This window comes from Leptidea sinapis, chromosome 2, assembly GCF_905404315.1.
Source record: "Leptidea sinapis chromosome 2, ilLepSina1.1, whole genome shotgun sequence".
Taxonomy (NCBI): Eukaryota; Metazoa; Arthropoda; class Insecta; order Lepidoptera; family Pieridae; genus Leptidea; species Leptidea sinapis.
Window position 1 is genome coordinate 17,205,864 of NC_066266.1, and position 18,649 is coordinate 17,224,512.

Genomic DNA, 18,649 nt, shown 5'->3' on the forward strand with positions numbered 1-18,649 from the left:
GAATAATGTTATTATTAATTCTTAATAAATATCCTGACACATGTCCTATCTTTAGAGTCTCCTCCCCAATCTGAGTCTCCTCCCGAATCTGAGTCTACAGAAGCTTCTAGACTTGCATTTTTGTTTCACTTTTTCTATTAAGCCCTTTTATTCTGAGTTAGAGTATATCTCTTAACTCTTTCCATTGGAGTCTGCTGTGGGTCACTTTTCACAGTGCGGTCCAGCTGTGAGTTTGAGTTCATCCTCCCATCTTGTTCGAGGTCTCCTCTGGCTCCGTGTGCGTCCTCTTGGATACGAATTTTCCTCCATTTCTCCTGGCTATCTCTCAACATGTGGCCAGTCCATCTCCTTTTCTGCTGATCTATTTTATTAAGTATGATGGTAACTTTTGTTTTTGTCTTTTTTTTGTTTGTTTGACTTATGACGAGTTAATCCATAATCTATTGTGCCTTTCAGTTATTTCAAAACATGCTTCACATAAGTCCACAACTCGTCATTATAAGAATTTTGAAACCTACAGAAGTAGTTAATAGCAAAACTTAGTCTGGGAGCGACTATGTACACATCAATGAACCTACCAATTCTCGATATGGTTTATTACATTGTTCATTGTCAGTGCCAAATATAACATTTAATACATTTGGATCAATACATACATACATATAATCACGCCTCTTTCCTGTAGGGGTAGGCAGAGACCACTTCTTTCCATGATCCTTACATACTTGTTTTGCTTCGTCCACTTTCATTATTCCTTTCATACATGCTCTTCGGTTTAGGGTACTCTTGACCTGTCGTTTTTTCAAGACATCACTGATTTGATCTTGAAATGTCCACCTAGGTCTACCCCTTCCAACACTTTCATTCACACTGGCCTTATACACTTTCTTTGTCAATAGTTCTTCATTCATTCTCTCGACATGTCCAAACCATCTGAGCATACCTTTCTCAATTCTTGTCAGAACATCTTCTTTCAGACCACAATGTTTCCTTATCTCAATATTTCTTCTCCTGTCACTCAGTTTAACCCCTATCATACTTCTCAACACTCTTATCTCAACTGCATTTATTCTGCTTTCATGTTTCTTCTGCCATACCCAGCTTTCACATCCGTACATGAGTTGGATCAATAGGTACAGAATTTTCAGAACAATTTTCCATTTTAAAATGTTTCAAAATTTTCTTTGTATAATTACTTTGTTTGATTGTGAGTGTGTTGTACCTTGATGAATTAAATGAATATTTCAACTTGTTTATTTTCCAACTTGAAAGATTTACTTAATTCGAGTTTTATTTTATTAACAAGATCAAGACATGGATCTGTAACAATAATATCATCATCATAAACTAATAAGTAAATGAACACATTATGTTCCCTCTTACTATATCTTAATATATATATTTCCTTTGTGCATCTGTTGTAACTGAACTCCTCCTACACGGCTGGACTGATTTTAATGAAACTTTCGGTGTGTCTTCATCTGCATTCGAGAATGGTTTAGTTTCTCAATTCCGTCCATATAATATAATTCTCCTGCTCATGTCTATGTTAGTGAACGCCTCCTAACGGCTGGACCGATTTTTTTAAATTTAAGATAAGTACAGGATAACATCTGTTTGGATCCACTAGTAAACAATAATCACTTTCTGATCTCTTGGAACCAATATTCTTAATATATTCATGGAATGTCTTATTCCAACAACTGGATGCTTGTTCGAGTCCATACAATGCCTTGTTCAATTTTAAAACTTTATTCTTGTCAATATTAATACCCTGAGGTGGATTGAGATAAACCTTTTCTTCCAAATTTCCGTTCTTAAATGCAGTCTTAATATATATTTGGTGAAAATAAAATTTATTTTCTAAACCAATACACAGTAAAGTTCTAATAGTTGTCGGTCTTTGCTACTGGAGAATAAACATCCTCACAATTATAACTACTTTCATCCTGCTTTAAAACTCTCGCAATTAGCCTAGCTTTGAATTTTTCAGAACCAATTTCATTCTCATTGAATGCATAAACCCACTTTGTATCCATAATCTGACTACCATTAAAAGGTCTACTTACTTCATTCCAGGTTTGACCTAGAAAATGTTCAAATCAAAAGTATTGCGTTATTCAAAAGAATTGTTAAAAAACGTTTGTGTGGTAAAGGTTATTATAACATAAATGACTTTCTTAATGATACCACAGATAGGGAATGGAGTGACCACCCTCAGGATATTTAAAAAAAAGCAGCTGAGTTTGGTGCGGCCGTTCTGCTCAGGTCTGAGGCATTCATTTTGGAATGGGTGGTAGTTTATGACTTTCAATAAGTGATGTCAAATTCTATTTTGAATAAAAATATTTGGATTTGTATTTGATTTTCCTGAATAGAAACTATTTCTCTTTTCTTAGCATTTAATCACTCATTTTTGTTCCTATTAGATAATACATCTTGATAGTCTACAGGAACCTCTTCAACAAAATTCATGTTACAAAGAGCCATATACATTTCAAAATCATTGAACTTAGGTGGTATTTTATATATTTCTAATATATGTAGGTACTAGCTGACCAGGCAAACATTGTTTTGTTGTTTTTCTAAAATAAACGTAGCCTAAGTTACTCCTTATTACATCAGCAACCTGCCAATAAAAATCCCGTCAAAATCAGTCCAGCCATTTCAGAGATTAGCCGGAACAAACAGATAGACAGATAGACAAAAATTGTAAAAAATGTTATTTTGGTGTATGTACAGTATATATATTCATATACATGTAGTAAAAAACGGTTATTTCAATATTACAAACAGACACTCCAATTTTATTTATATGTATAGATATATCTAGGTCTCATTTTGGATAGTGATATGGCATGGATTCCACATATCGACAAAATAAGAACAAAATTATCATCTCTAATTGGTATGTTGTGAAACGTATCTATTCCATGCCGTGTCCGATTAACAATTTACAACTCACTAGTTAAACCATACCTATTGTATCTTATAGAAATATGGGGTCGAAATTAGTTAAACTACAGACAACACAAAATAAACTAGTAAAGCTACTGTTTCATTATCCCTACTTAACTTTAATTAAAAAAATGTTCACAGAAACAAAAATTATGACAATCGTACAATTATACACACAAACTACATGCTTACTCATTTACAAGGTTTTAAATAAAAAAATTCACACTAACATATCCTTCTTTAAAAAAAAAGGATTTAACCAGAATTGTTACATGAAGAGTCATGTTGAGCTGCCAATGGTGAGAAGTAATGGAAAACAGAAAATAACCTTTGAGGGAGTTCAGATGTATAACAACCTGCCCTCAGAAATTAGATATGCCAAAACATTTACTTCTTTTAGAGCCTTCAAAGGCATATACTGAATAATTATGAAACATTTCAATAACATAAGTGGGCTATTTTATGTCTTATCTATTTGCCTAACATTGTATTGCATTCTGTACGTACCAAAATCATTGTTTCACCTACTTTAATTGTTAAAATGTTAATTTCTCATGTATGTGACAATATGTCTTAATGAGAATAAAAGTTATTTAAACCTAATTTAAACTTGTCTTTTCTCTCTAACATAATCAGTTAGTACATCATTTGACTTGTCACCTCGTTCAATAATTTCAACATTACTTTCATGAGAATCAGTACACATGTCCTGTTGAACTTTGTCCTCACTGTCAGAATGAACACCTAAACCCTCAATTTTCAAATTACAAGTAACAATTTGTTTGAAATTAAATTCTCTTTCCTTGAATTTTACAGCCCTCACAGATACAATTTCTTTTTTCAATATCCAACACTCGGTAACTGTTAATATTATAACTTAAGAAAATACATTTTTTAGCTTTTACATCAAGCTTGGATCTAAGTTGCTTTGGAATATGGAAAAGTTCAGTACATCCAAAAATTTTAAAATTATTTACATCAGGTTTTCTTTGATACCATGACTGTGCTAACTTGTACTATATAGTATATACCTTCCACAGAAGCCACTATAGGAAGGGATTTATTTACTTAAAATTGATTCCTTTAGAATTCTTTTTGATGTCATTTCTAATATACTAGATATTACTACCGCTTCTTTTTTTTTCTAATCTATTTATTTATTCGGAAACAAATGGCGCTCAGAGAGACAAGAAGCGGTGCAAGAAACTATCCCAGCATTTTTTTTGCGCTCTTTTCAATAAAAATATATAATGTTGTAGTCATATCTATCAATATAAAATAATCAGTTCCAGGCTGTCCGATCACTTAGATATTCAGCTGTGGAGTAATAGGATTTAGGACAGTGCCATTTTTTTATAAAACATTTATTTTTATTTATAGATAATGCCTGAACAGAAGCTGAGACTTTATTATAGAAGTGTATACATTTACTCTTAAAGCTTTTATGTATCTTATGTAGCCTACTAGAACTAGATACAAGCAATCCCTTATTTCTAGTGTTATAATAATGAAAATCACTATTAAGAACAAAAAGGTGACAATTTTTGTGAACTTATATTAAATATTCATAAATGTACTGACAATGAACAGTCATAATATTTATTTCTTTAAATATTTCTTTGAGAGGCTGTCTATAACCAAGCTGATATATGGCACAGTTAGGAAGTGTCACCTTACAGATGACAGGTTTTTCTTGCACAATTTGGTTAAAACTTAGCATCCCGTAGCACGAATTATCAGGTAAGAAATATTGTAATGGATAGAGCTTTAAAGGCCATGATGATGCTGCTTACCTTGTAATAAGATTAGTAGCACTACAATCATGGACCAAAGCTCCATTAGGTACAATATATAAAAATGGGTTAGGTTAGATTTTTTTTTGTTTTTATGAAAATAAGGGACAAGACGAGCAGGACGCTCAGCTGATTGTAATTGATACGCCATATTAAAATGCAGTGCCGCTCAGGATTCTTGAAAAACCACGAAAATTCTGAATGGCACTACAACTGCGCTCGTCACCTTGAGACTTAAGATGTACAGTAATGCTTACATATTACTGCTTCACGGCAGAAATAGGCGCCGTTGTGTTACCCATAATCTAGCCGTCATCCTGTGCAAAGGAACCTCCCACTGGTAAATAATGTTAGAACAATTTAAAAAACCCATGACCCAAGCGTAACGTGCCGGGGCAGCGGCCGACGAGTCCCTGAAACGAATTGTAGGCGTTTCCCTGTCTTTCCTCCCCATAAAAATGTCCCAACCCTTAATAGTGTCATAATTTGAGGTTAGGTTATAATGATTTTTTCTCTGGAACGGTGCATAATTAGAATGGCAAATGGCTACAGGGCGGTGCCTGCATGAGACTTCCACTGTTTTCTCTGTTCCATATTACAGTTATAGCTTACTGTTTCATAATCTATATATATAAAAATGAATTGCTGTTCGTTAGTCTCGCTAAAACTCGAGAATGGCTGGACCGATTTGGCAAATTTTGGTCTTAAATTAATTGTGGAAGTCCAGGGAAGGTTTAAAAGGTGAATAAAAACAACGATTGATTTTCCTTTGATGTGTCCCCCGTCGTACAGAAATTAAATAAAAATAATAGTTTAAAATGAATAGCTAATTAGAAATTTTATATCTTTCTAACTTTCTCAGGAGGTAAAATGAAACTTAATTTTAGGTAACTATAGTTGGTGGATTACTTACAGTTGTTGACTATCTATCAAATTACCTTTATGTAATATAAAGTATGGTGAGGTTTTGATTAAATATAAAGTTTTACGAAATAAAGATCTTTATAAGTACAACGTGCTTCATCATGTGTGTACGCGGACGATGTTGCGGGTATCAGCTAGTACACAATAAATACTTACTTAATAATAATTTTATTTTCAGTACCCCAGTTACCTCTCAGCGTTGACTATCGCTCCCCTGTGTCACACTTCATACCTCCAGCAGTCGAGCAGCTGTATGCATCACGACATAAACAGGAAAGAGAGGAGGCACATGCTGGTGAGTCTTCACATTGCTAAATATTAATTGTTATTTTTTCATTTTTACTAATACATTGTCCCCCACTACTACTTGGGGACCATTGGGGTTACCAAAGTACAGAAACATTGGCATAACTCTGCCCCATTTGGTATTCACAGAAGTTTATTACTCTGAGGGACAAGCCCGTATAGGGAATATGCTTTTATTATTTAGAAAGAGCCAATTGAAGTTAACACTTTAAACAATTGCCATTTTTTGATGAACTTGTTTTACTGCACTATGACGTCATAGTTCTTAGCAACAAACAAACAAATTGAGAAGGTCAGGTTTAAAATTAACATTTGTAATCATTATTTTAACATCACATTCGCCTAGACCAATGGCGTCTATTCAAATATTTGTATTGTCACGTCTTTTTTTTTTTGCGCTTTTTGAAAACTTATAACTCGATGGGGCAGAGCGCCATACAATCCGAAAGGATAACACTGATTCCAGGTTTTTATAGCTTCTACACAACTTGGCCCATAACGCAACGTTTTCAGAATGCAGTGATGGTAGTTTTTTTTTGAAATGCATTGTGTTTTAGATGGTAGAAATTAGTAATTTGGTAGTTATGCATGCATATGCATTAATTTTTATTTATGCGCTTTTATTGTTTTCTTTTTTGGAATTGATAAAGTCGCCGCCCCAAGTGCCACCCCCCCGGTGAAAAGGAAAAGGGGCCGCCCCAGGGTTGACAAAACGAGCCCCGAGTATCTCGCCAATCTGGCTGCGAGAAAGCAGGCCAGAGAGATGGGTATGTATTTTGGTGGCTTAGGGCACATGTAGACTGCACCGACGCCGCAAAACTGTAAGGGCTATATTTCACCCAACCAGTCGCCGCTACCAACAAAATGTAAGTAGCTCTATAAAGAGTTACTCACCTGGTGCCTGTTTGGTTGCGCAACCAATTTGGTGGCGCGACCATCTTGGACACGGCATGACTCTGGTGTATGTATGGTGTCTAGTGAAGGCCCGGTGAAATATAGCCCTAACACGCGACGTTGCCAGCTCGCACCGACACCACAAACACACCAAAGTCAGTGTTTGTTTAAATGTTGTGTTCAATCCATTGCAGGCCTTTATATAACAATAATTGCACGCGTTTTTTGTTTACTTGATTATTTATCACCTACGTCGGTCTAAAACTAATCGGGAATTTTGAAAACGTCTAAAGACAAACGGAGACGAGCTGTGTACAATCTGCAAGTACAAATTTGCTTGTATAAATTCTTGTGTGAGTGATTTTGTGTGCCACAAGTCTACTGCAGCTGTTGCTACAGTTGAGGACATAAGCGCAGGAACGGCTTTATCCACAACGATTAGTTTTGTAACTGCAACTGGAGAAATGGAGACTGTCCACGTTGCATGGAGGATTTGGAAGTGTACTGAGAATAATAATTTTATATTAAGTTAGTAGCATAATTCACTAAGAATGAAAAAGTAAGGAAAAAGTAATAAAGTTTTGTGTCCAGGACGTGTTCCTAATTTGATTTTTGTGACGGTTTAAAATTAAGAATTTTGAAATAAAATATCTAATATATGAAATTCTCATGTCGCGGTGTTTGTAGTTAAACTCCTTCGAAACGGCTTGACCGATTGTCATGAAATTTAAAGTACATATGGGGTAGGTCTGAGAATCGGACAACATCAATTTTTCATCCCCCTAAATGTTAAGGGTGGTCCACGCCATTTTTTTTTTATATTTTTTTAAATTTGTTTGATTATGAGCCGGAATTAAAAAATACACGCTACTTCAATTTTAATAATATGTATAAGAGCTAATTCACTTATAAGCTACCACAGCATTCATATTTTTACTACGTTTATAAGACAGTAATTATAAAAATTTAAAAACTAAAATCTATTGTAAAACTATTTATAATAGAAAAATATAAATGAAATATGAAAACAATTTCTAAGTCACGTGTAAATTGAGTATATTCTTTTTATATTGAGCAAGCGGAATGAATAAATATAAATAATATATTGTTAATTGTTATTTTTTTAATTAATTAATACTTTAATCTGAAGCATATGTTAATAATATGTTATCTAAGAACTGGGCAGGTGGATTTATTGATATTTATGTATATGTTGCCCAGCTCAAAAAACAAATAATTGTCATTTTAATATGGGCACAGCAACCCATTGTCCGCCGGCCCACTATGCAATTACAGCAATATTGTTAAATGGTTTTCTCTGCCTGACCTATTATATTCATATAAAATATAAACAGAATTTAGTTTTTCGGCTTATGTGCCTGCTGTGGATTTTTCCTCTCAGTAATGATGAATTTTCGGTCGACGGAAAACCTGCCAGTAAGTTGCTGGCGGTGTCTCTACACACTTCAATTGTATAGGAACCATCACCTCTTATGTGCTCTCCATAGTAGGACAGTGCTTTTAACTGATAGGTCCCACAAGCTATGAGGATTAACTCATTTAATTCCATCCTGGGAAAAGGTACATTGTTGATGTTAACAATGATAATTAAAAATTGTGTTCGCCTTCTGTTTAAATTAGTTCTCTCTTTTTTTTTTAATGAAAATACGGGACGAGACGAGCAGTACGTTCAGCTGATGGTAATTGATGCGCCTTGCCCATTACAATGCAGCGCCGCTCAGGATTCTTGAAAAGCCCAAAAATTCTGAGCGGCTCTACAATTGCGCTCGTCACCTTGAGACATAAGACGATAAGTCTCATTTGCCCAGTAATTTCACTAACTACGGCGCCCTTCACACCGAAACACAGTAATGCCAGGTCATTGTTGGTGTACAGCTTTTCTTTTATTATTCGTAGGATTTGACTTGCATCATCCCTATCCCTTATCCTTTGGTGGAACTTAGTTATCAATGCTGCAGCAACCCTAAAATCTGTCATGGCATGTCCTGACGCATTACCGAAAAATTTAAATTTAAGAGCTTATAGGACTGTTTGATAATGCCATTTACTGCTTCAACAACCCATCGGCACATAGTCACTGTTCTGGACTTGTTATCTGCTAGTATTGATAATTGGTGTTCACCTTCTTCTAAGGATGCAGGGGTATGTACAGAACAATTGTTCTGTTCCAACAATTGCAAGCTGTCTCTAAAACCCCTATCCAGTATAGAAATGTTGCCAGATTGAAAATAATGCCGCAATGGCTTTGTTTCATTGCTAAATTCATCAATTATTATATTAGCATCAGATGTAGTCGCTGGATTGGGGCCTATTACATCTACAATGTACCCATGACACTATTAAAGAAGATTTGATTAAGTTCCTATACTTATGTAATGAGTAGGTATATTTTTGTACCATCCATAATAACAATTGGTTTCCTATCTTCTGCACAAAAGATTCCATTTGGTATCAACAAATTCCTTGCAGCAATTTCAGCCCTACCAATATTATTTATCCCTTAGTTTCTTGTAACAAAATGTTGAGTGAGTTCATTACGTGATTTATTTATATATCTAGTCAGTGTGTACGAGGCATGTTAAATAATGTGGAAATTCGTTCATCACTGTCACCTGTTCTTACTTTCAGTTTTTAACATTTGAGTATTTTTGTTGTCACTTTGCATATATTGTAATTGAAAAGATTTGTAAAACAATTAAAATGTAAATCTTGACTTAAAAGAGTGGCAATGAGATTCTTGCTACTTCTTCTCATTAGCTCAACCCTTTACGAAGTAGCGGTAGATTCAATAAGAAAAATTTTTTTTTGACATTCATAAGTGTCATTTCCGTGACCTACATGAATAAAGTGTTTTTGAATTTGAATTTGATAGCACGGACTAGTAAAAGAAGAAGGACTCCGCGCCGTGATATTAGCAAGTGAAGCACCTTTATGCTAGTGTGTGTGTGGTTACGGGGGATACCAGTTACACAATTTTTTCTCCCTTAAATAATCATATATCCACAAATACTTTTATTTATGTTATTGTTTTTACACTTTAATCACAACGCACGAGGGCATTTTTAAAATATCCTATTGTGACGCAAACTGATCTGTCACAGATGATGGCAAATCTCATAATGGCGGCCGATCGGCTTGTATTAATGTAAGTGTATGTGCTATGTAATTACATGTTTACCGGCTTATTTTGGTGCCTCACTGTTATGTAAGGTGACACGGAGTCCTTCTTATTTTACTCGTCCGTGAATGATAGTATTTATGTATTATGAGGGTAGAATGAAGTTAGACTTCTTATTTATGTTAACCTACTATTATCTCCATCTCAACCTTATTGCTGTTTTATAATAAGCTCATAGAACAAGACAGGATCTATATTCAAATTCAAATATGTTTATTCAAAATAGGATGTGACATCACTTATTGAAAGTCAAAAACTACGACCACCCATTACAAAACGAATGCCTCAGACCTGAGAAGAACAGGCGCAACAAACTTAGCGGGCTTTTTTTTTCATCGAAAAAATATATTTGCAAAGTAACATTGTACAATTAAACTTATTATTTAATAGCCTGACTTCATTCCCAATCTGTGGTATCATTAATAAAGTCATTTATGTTATAGTAATCTTTACCACACAAACGTTTTTTAACAATCTTTTGAATAACGTAATTCTTATGTTTTGAACATTTTCTGGGATCTTGTTGTAAAAAAAGCATTTACTTCGCCCCAAAAAAGACTTACTAACTTGAGTTAGCCGAGTAGTAGGCATTACGCGATACCGTGTATACATAAACATGTTTATTTACTTTAAAATAAATAAAAAAAAATAGCAAATAAAAATATATCAGGGAATGTTATTTTTACCATTAAACAAAAAGAATCATGGAAACCATAAAAAATAAGACTTTTATATTATGTTGGTGATAGTAATATTCAAATGTTTTTTTTTTTGTTAAAACGCAGGTGTTTAAAACTATTTCAATCATCAAATAAGGGTAGATTGGAAGGCCTTCATCTAAAAAACTTTCAATTATAAAGTATAAAAATAAAAACATTAAAAGACTACTTTCGGACAAGTCTTTTATTTCAAATCCCCTTCCTCGCTCGTTTCAATGGACGTGTAGCTTTATAGTATGAATTGGTACAATCGCTGTAAGCACATAGAATTTATATCGGTACCTCAGTTTCAAAGAGTTGCAATTCAGAAAAGGGTTCTGAAACAAAATTCAATAAACAACTCGAGTTATTACTGTTTTAAACGAAAATACTCTAGACTTATTTTATTTTTTATTTTATTTATTCGGTTTATTTACAATCTTGCAATAATACACACAAATATAAAAAGTAGCACTAAAAACTAGGAACTAAATGTAGTGATTACTTACAAATTAATTTTAGGTTTTATATAGAATAAATTAAGAATTATAGAGTTTTTTTTTAAGTAATAAACGAGTAGGTTACATAGTTTATTCACAGCTACATTAATTTAACAATTATAACATTATTAAAGATTACCAATGTTGGTGCAAATGGTCTTGCGGAATTTGGCTAAGGGATCGGAAAAAAATGTCAATATCAGCTACGCTATAAGAATTTAAAATTTTACATAACCGTGGGACTGGGGAATTGGTATCTAGGATCGTTCGACGAAGTGGAGCACAAAGTGGAGTAATATGCTTACGTGGAATTCTTACTGGTACTCTTAGACTAAAATTTATTAAGGCGCGGTCACACCTCAGTATCCACAAAAAATGGTTTCTGAGAGAGTCGATTACAACATAACGCAATGAAAATATATTCCGATGCAAAAAATACATTACAAAATGAAGGACGTAAAGAAAAATTTGAACCGAATAGAATATTTATATATAATTTGAAATATCCAATAGAAATTTTGATGTTGCTTCCGAAAAATAAACTTTGGGAGTTCAAAATCTCTGAATTTTCAGCGATAACAACATTCTTCCTTTAAAGAATTTAATAGAATTAGTATTTTTGTAAACCTTAAACCGAACAATTATTCAATTTAATATGTATATTTTGAATAAACAAAAGAAAACCGGTAAAATAAATGCCCCTTTGCAACTTAGCCACATGTTCAACACAAATATTGTACTATTTGTTGTAGCGGTTAAAATCCTAGTCAGTCCGCGCCTTACGGCCGTTCCCAATATTCATTCTATCTCTTACTTCAGATAAAAATCGTAACTATCGTTGACTTTTCTGCACAATAAACTTATCGACGCTAACTCACCTTAACCGTACACACTGTCTGTCAATGGGACGACGTATAGCTTACCAGCGATAGAAGTTTGTACGGAAATTGCAATTCATGCGTCCCAATATAAGGCGATAAGAATGAAAGAAGAAAGATATATTTTAAGTGACAACTAAACCACATTCACTTATCGACTTGTTTCTCTTTGGTATTTAATTATTTTTAAGGGAAACATACAGAAAATTAATAGCTTATAAGTAACACAAATTATGTTCTTGCTTAACCAAACAAGTTTCCATGGCTTTCGTTCAAATGGCTCTGTCGTTAATCCTATTACTCCACAGCTGAATATCTAAGTTTTCGGACAGATATGATTATTTTATAGCAATAGCAATGAAAGTACAATATTGTATATTATTATTAAAAAGAGCGCGAAAATAGAATGCTGGGAGAGTTTCTTGCGCCGCTTCTCCACTCTCAGAGCGCCATTTGTTTCCGAAGCGGTAGTAGTATCTAGTATATTAGAAATGACATCAAAAATAATTGTAATAAAATCAATTTTGAGAAAATAAATGCCTTTTATGCCTTTATCTACACCCATGCTTTAAATCCTCTATTAAAGATTCTGAATCAGTTAGCTTATTGCCAACATTAAAACACCCAATGTTCTAATAACCATTACATCATCCAAAAGAGTGTTGTAATGTTGTACTGAATTTCATAACAACACTCCTATTTTTTTTTCATTCCCTTCATGCTCAAAGAGTTTTAACAGACAGCCACATTCTTATTGCTCGATGCGTGGCATCTGTATGAATTTCAAAAAAAGAACATTTTTGTATACGCGCGTTCCACACCACCAGTACGTCGCGCGCCGTAAAAAAAAGTATGTTATTCGAATCCCCGCCAATTTTCTTCGATATTGTTATTGTTTTGTTTACAAAAAATGAGCGATTAATTTCCAAAAGAACATAATGTTCAAGTGAATTTTAATTATTGCACTATACAAAATGTAAATTACTACTAAAATAAATAATTATTTCGTTAATACTTAGTTTATTTGTATATAATCAGTAATGAATGATATTAGGTTACTACTAGGAATCTTTTAGAGGATTCATATTTTGGTTGTAGATAAAGTCTTGTATGCAACTGTTGATAATTAGGTATTAAAACACTCATGTGATACTATTATCACACTCGGCTTCGCCTCGTGAGATAAATCCACATTCGTGTTTTAATACACCTTATTACACAACAGTTGCATAAATAACTATTTATTACTTACTAAAACATATAACTTAATCGATAACATTTACGCGACAAGAACTAAACAAAATAAAAAATGAGAACTGAAAACAATATGACAATAAAATTTAGCATGTAGTTTGTATACCTTAATCAGTAAGATTTATTTTCCGAGAACACCAATATTAATATAAAAGATACTGTTGAAGTTATTACACACACGAGATACAAAGTTATTCTCCGAGTACCCAGTTTTCCATCTTGCTATCTAGCCCGGGCAAAGCTAGGTCACCTCTGTCCGGGCTTTAACGTGCAAAATCAATATTACTTTCAAGTAAGGTGGAGTCTACATGGTTATGTATTATTTTATTAGGTCTGAGGCAGTCTCTTTTGATTGGGTGGTAGTTTTTGACGTTCAATAAGTGATTTTGAATAAAAATATTTGAATTTGAATATAAAGCAACAAATGATTTCTGAAAGCAAGTCTTTTTTCAAGATAATTTTAACAGCGGGAAAATTATGATCAGAAATTAAGTTTCGAGGGGCTATGTAACGTAGAAATTTATTATTAATCCTTTCGATTGCGTCATTATACACATTTTATTGCGGATTCCGGCATGTTCAACAGTACTAGAATAGATCGTATTAAGGCATTAAATAAGAGAACTAAAGTTGAAGTCTTTTTAATAGTGGGTTATCTTTATGTAACAATTTCTTATACTTATCTGAAACTTAGTGAATTTCAGACATGTTACTCACTCGCTTTGAAACTGAGGTATCGATGATTTAAGCACTGCTAAAGTGACTACTTTAATACTAAAAGTTTTGTACTTCTAGCTAATCGGAACTATTTGAATTTCGAATGTTATATTATGTATATGATTCTTTTTTGAAACGTTGCAACCTTCTTAGTAATAAAAAATAATTGGCGGGAAATCATTTCCCAATTGCGCTACCCTGTGATTTCTGTATTTTCCCCAAAATCAAAGATTTGATGAGAGGTTTCACTTTTACCAATTCCGAAGAGGCAGTGATAGCGTTCAATCAGCACGGTCCTCCTGTTTTAATAAATGGTTGGATTGTATGAAAAAATGTTTCAAATGTAATGGAGAGTATTTTGCAAGCAATAAACATAATATCTTGGTTTTAACATGTTGTTTTTTTTTTTAAATTACGCACAACTTTTAGCGTGACCTACGTATGTATTAACAATAGCAATGATTGTAATATACAATAACTTAGAAGTAAAATACAACAGAAATTGTATAATACTAGCTAAATCTATTCAAGGAAATACTTTTAATTATATAAATAGGATTTCTTACTCTAAACTGCTAAAGAACATAAAATAATATTAATAGTCAGAACATTGGGTCAGGATTATAGTTAATTCAAACTTACATTACTAGCTTTTTTTTACCAGTGGGAGGCATCTTCGCACAGGATGCCGGCTAGATTATGGGTACCACAACGGTGCCTTTTTGTGCCCAAAAGCAGTAATGTGTAAACATTACTGTGTTTCGGTGTGAAGGGCGCCGTAGCTAGTGAAATTACTAGGCAAATGTTTCAAGGTGACTCAGAATTTTTGGGGTTTTTTTTCAAGAATCCTGAGCGGCATTGTAGGGCGTATCAATTACCATCAGCTGAACGTCCTGCTCGTCTCGTACCTTATTTTCATTAAAAAAATAGCTGTCCCAGCAAACGTTGTATTGCCAGTCAAAGTAATAAAAAAATTCAATAATTAAAATTTTTGGGGTACATAAAGTGACGACCGAATAATTATTATATTTGATTGCCATCTTGCAACCCTATTGCGGATCTGTGGATAGAACAGTATAATATAAAAATCATGATTAAACAAAGGGGTTCATCGTAGAATTGCGAAAATTTGAAGTTATACGTATATTTTAATGCCGAATCATAATAAGACAAAAAAAAATATATTTAAACAATTGGGCCTCCTATTACGTACGTGTAAGCCATTTAAAAACAGCATCACCTACAAAATTATATATTTTAGTTTTGTTCGTTCGTTGCTAGACTTCGGTTCTGTGGTCTGGAACCCTCATCATGTGACATCAATCGAATTGAGAGAATTCAAAAAGTGTTTTTAAGGTCTCTCGAGTACAGAACCGGCTCTGGTAGTATATCTTATGCTGATTCACTTACGGCCGTTATCAATAACCTATCTACCCTTAGTTTAACTTATAGATACATTGCTGTCACCGTTTAATGAAAAGATCTTATCTATCCATAGTTATGTCCAATGCAGTTACGGCCATTCCCAATATTCAGTCTATCTCCGGTTGTGGCCTACTTGAGATAACAAATCGTAACTATCGTTGATTTTTCTGTCCCAATAAACTTATCGACGGTAACTCACCTTATCCGTGCACGCTGTCTGTCAATGGGAGGACGTATAGCTTACCAGCGATAGAAGTTTGTATGGAAATTGCAATTCACGCGTCCCAATATAAGGCTATAAGAATGACTTATCGGATATATTCGGACAGCTTCAATTTATTATCTCTACCTGTAGATAGTATATTGGGAACGGTCTTTATAGTCCTATGCTATCTGTCAATAGGTTATCAAAATGTAAGTAAGGGTAAAAGTATGTATTTTTTACGTCTAGTAAGTTGAACAAAGGATAGATAGGTTATTGAAAACGGCCGTTAAGAATCATGTAATGTTACCCCTTCACCTACAGTTCGACTTGATGTTTCTATATAAAATTATTTAATTTGTAATTGATTCCCCTTACCTTGTAGAAAAGATCAAAATCAGAGTCCCAACTAAATGTGTTCGTAGAACTAATAATTTATTCGCTGTCAAAAGAATTAAATTTAATTTTGCTTCAAAATATTTCATGCTTTCAATGCTATTATTCAAATGCTTTCTTTCACCGCTGTTTAAAACTATACAATAATCAATTGTCTCACTTGGATCCCTTTAGAACTTATATAAGAACCTTTAAAAATCATTAATTAACAATTTGTTAACAAAAATCAATTAATTGGCTTGAAGTTCCTTATCGTCCCAGATGCGGAGGGGTACCCTAACCGGGAAAAAACGTCATCGTAACTCTTCATGCGTACAAGAAACTCATTGCCACTCTTTTATATCAAGATTTACATTTAAGTATATCGATTTACAAATCATTTCAAATAACAATATAATATTTAAAATGTAAAATGATGCAACAGACACACTCAAACGTCAAATAGTCAAAGTCTTACACGAGTAAGTCAAAAAAGTAAATGTAAATTAATACAAAAGTTATTGAGTACAGTAGCTGCATCATCCACATACACCATAAATAAATAAAGGTAGGGGAGCGGGGGGCTAGTTGTAACAGGGGTAAGTAGTAACAAGCATTTTTTACCTAGATAATAGAAGAATATTCGTTTGATTTTCAACCTAACGCTCTACCTGATACCCATTCTATAATATAAGCGAGAACAGTATCACGCCGGACGGCGCAGGTCGTGGTGTTGTGCTGGCGTTCCGATTAAGCCAGGTAATGGACTTTTTTTTGTTTATACAAAATTGATTATCGTAGATTTCAAATGGTTTAGCAGTTTTTGATTTATACAAATACATTTAGCAATTGTTAAGATTGATTATATTAAATGGAATTTCACACCAAGTTACCGACTTTTTTTTAATAGAGGTTATTTCCAACTTACCCCACTGTGAGCAGTGGGGTAAGTTGTAATACTTTTACGGGGCAAGTTGTAACATGTTACTTATAAGTTATTTATAAGTATACATCCTGCAAGCAAACATTATTGCCTCTAGCTTGATAACAAATATTCCTAATATAGATTCTATAAGTAATCTTTAGATATAAGTGTCAGTGAAATCATAAGTTCCATGGAAAATTTAAACACAGTAACTTAGATTTAACAAGAATTGAGATTACTTTATTTACAACAGCTTTACCTGGAAGTCAACCTGACTTTGTGCCGACTCCTGGACCTTCTGGTATTCAAAAGCACAATCATTTCTCTCCATCTAAAAGAAGAACTTATCCGAAAGCTCCACCACGAAAATAGACTAACCACCCTCAACGTAAAAGAAAATGCTGTGTCCTCACAGACACACCATAGAAGAATGAGTTACAAAAACAACACGAAGAAAATTTAAATAAGACAAATAAAACACGGTAGACTAAGAAAGGCAAAAGAACGATGACAAAAGATAAGATTAAGTAAGGTGAAAGACAAGGGATAGAAAAAGTAAAAAAGAAAGTTTAATTCTCATACGGATTCTGAACCAGAGGAAAATGGTTTTGTTTAGCTCGTGGGGAAAATGTATCATGTGCAAGATGGGGGCATATGTATTGTATGTATGATTACTGAAGATTGTGTTATAATAAATGGCTTTGATCCTACAGTTCGTTTATAGTTTAAGAAAGAACATGTATTTGTTAATATTTGATTACTTTTCTATCAGATTAAGATTAAGAGTAAAACTTAAAAGTTTGCTATAACGTACCTAAGGTTGTGTAAAGTTTATTATGCCAAATATGCCAAATAAATCTACAAAAAATATAAAACTGGCTTCTAATTCCTAATGTTACAATTTGCCCCTAGCCTGTTACAACTAGCCCCAGTCACGGGGTAAGTTGTAGCACTCGTCAGTTTTTTTTCAAAGCCGTTTTTACAAAATATCGTTACAGGTTAGATAACAAGATTATTGGGAATCAATAGTTGAATAGTTGTTAATTGGAATAGTACTGCTAGATTTCATAAATAACAAACAAGTAAGCTTTCATAGCCAAGACGCGTAAAATTGTTACAACTAGCCCCCCGCTCCCCTATTCTGTGAGCATTTTATAAGCGATTATAAATAAATAAATATGTATATATACATACATATATATAGACACAATAACTTTTAAGAATCTGAAATATACTAAATTGACGTCACACTGTACAGTGGTCGCAGTGCATATCGGAACATACCCAAAGTTCTTTGACTATCACGTTGCGCGCGCACAACGATATCTAAAAATAAAAGTTTTGCGACATTAATTAATTTTTTTGGTTTCTCCGTCCATTATTAGGAAAGGCAAAGGGTTCAAAGGGTGTTGTAATACCCCAAAGAAGTATAACTTCTTGCGTGAATAAATAAGTATACAACACTTCTTTTTTCAATTTCTTTTCTTCTTTATTCAGTGGAAACTGTCCATTTTTTTTAGTAAATCAGTTAAATTAATATTTTTATAATAAGGAACTTTGTTCCCATCCGGTGCCCCACGACACGGTTTTTTTTAACTTTG

The 18,649-nt window shown here is 33.5% G+C and overlaps 1 protein-coding gene across 1 annotated transcript in view; it reads left to right on the forward strand.

The window, feature by feature from the left end:
- Positions 1-18,649, forward strand: part of LOC126973212 (zinc finger protein 696-like) — a 46,777-nt gene that overhangs the window by 4,045 nt on the left and 24,083 nt on the right. The window contains exons 2-3 of the mRNA XM_050820402.1: positions 5,854-5,970; positions 6,632-6,748. Of these exons, the coding sequence (XP_050676359.1) occupies positions 5,854-5,970; positions 6,632-6,748 (234 nt within the window). The remainder of the gene's footprint in view (positions 1-5,853; positions 5,971-6,631; positions 6,749-18,649) is intronic.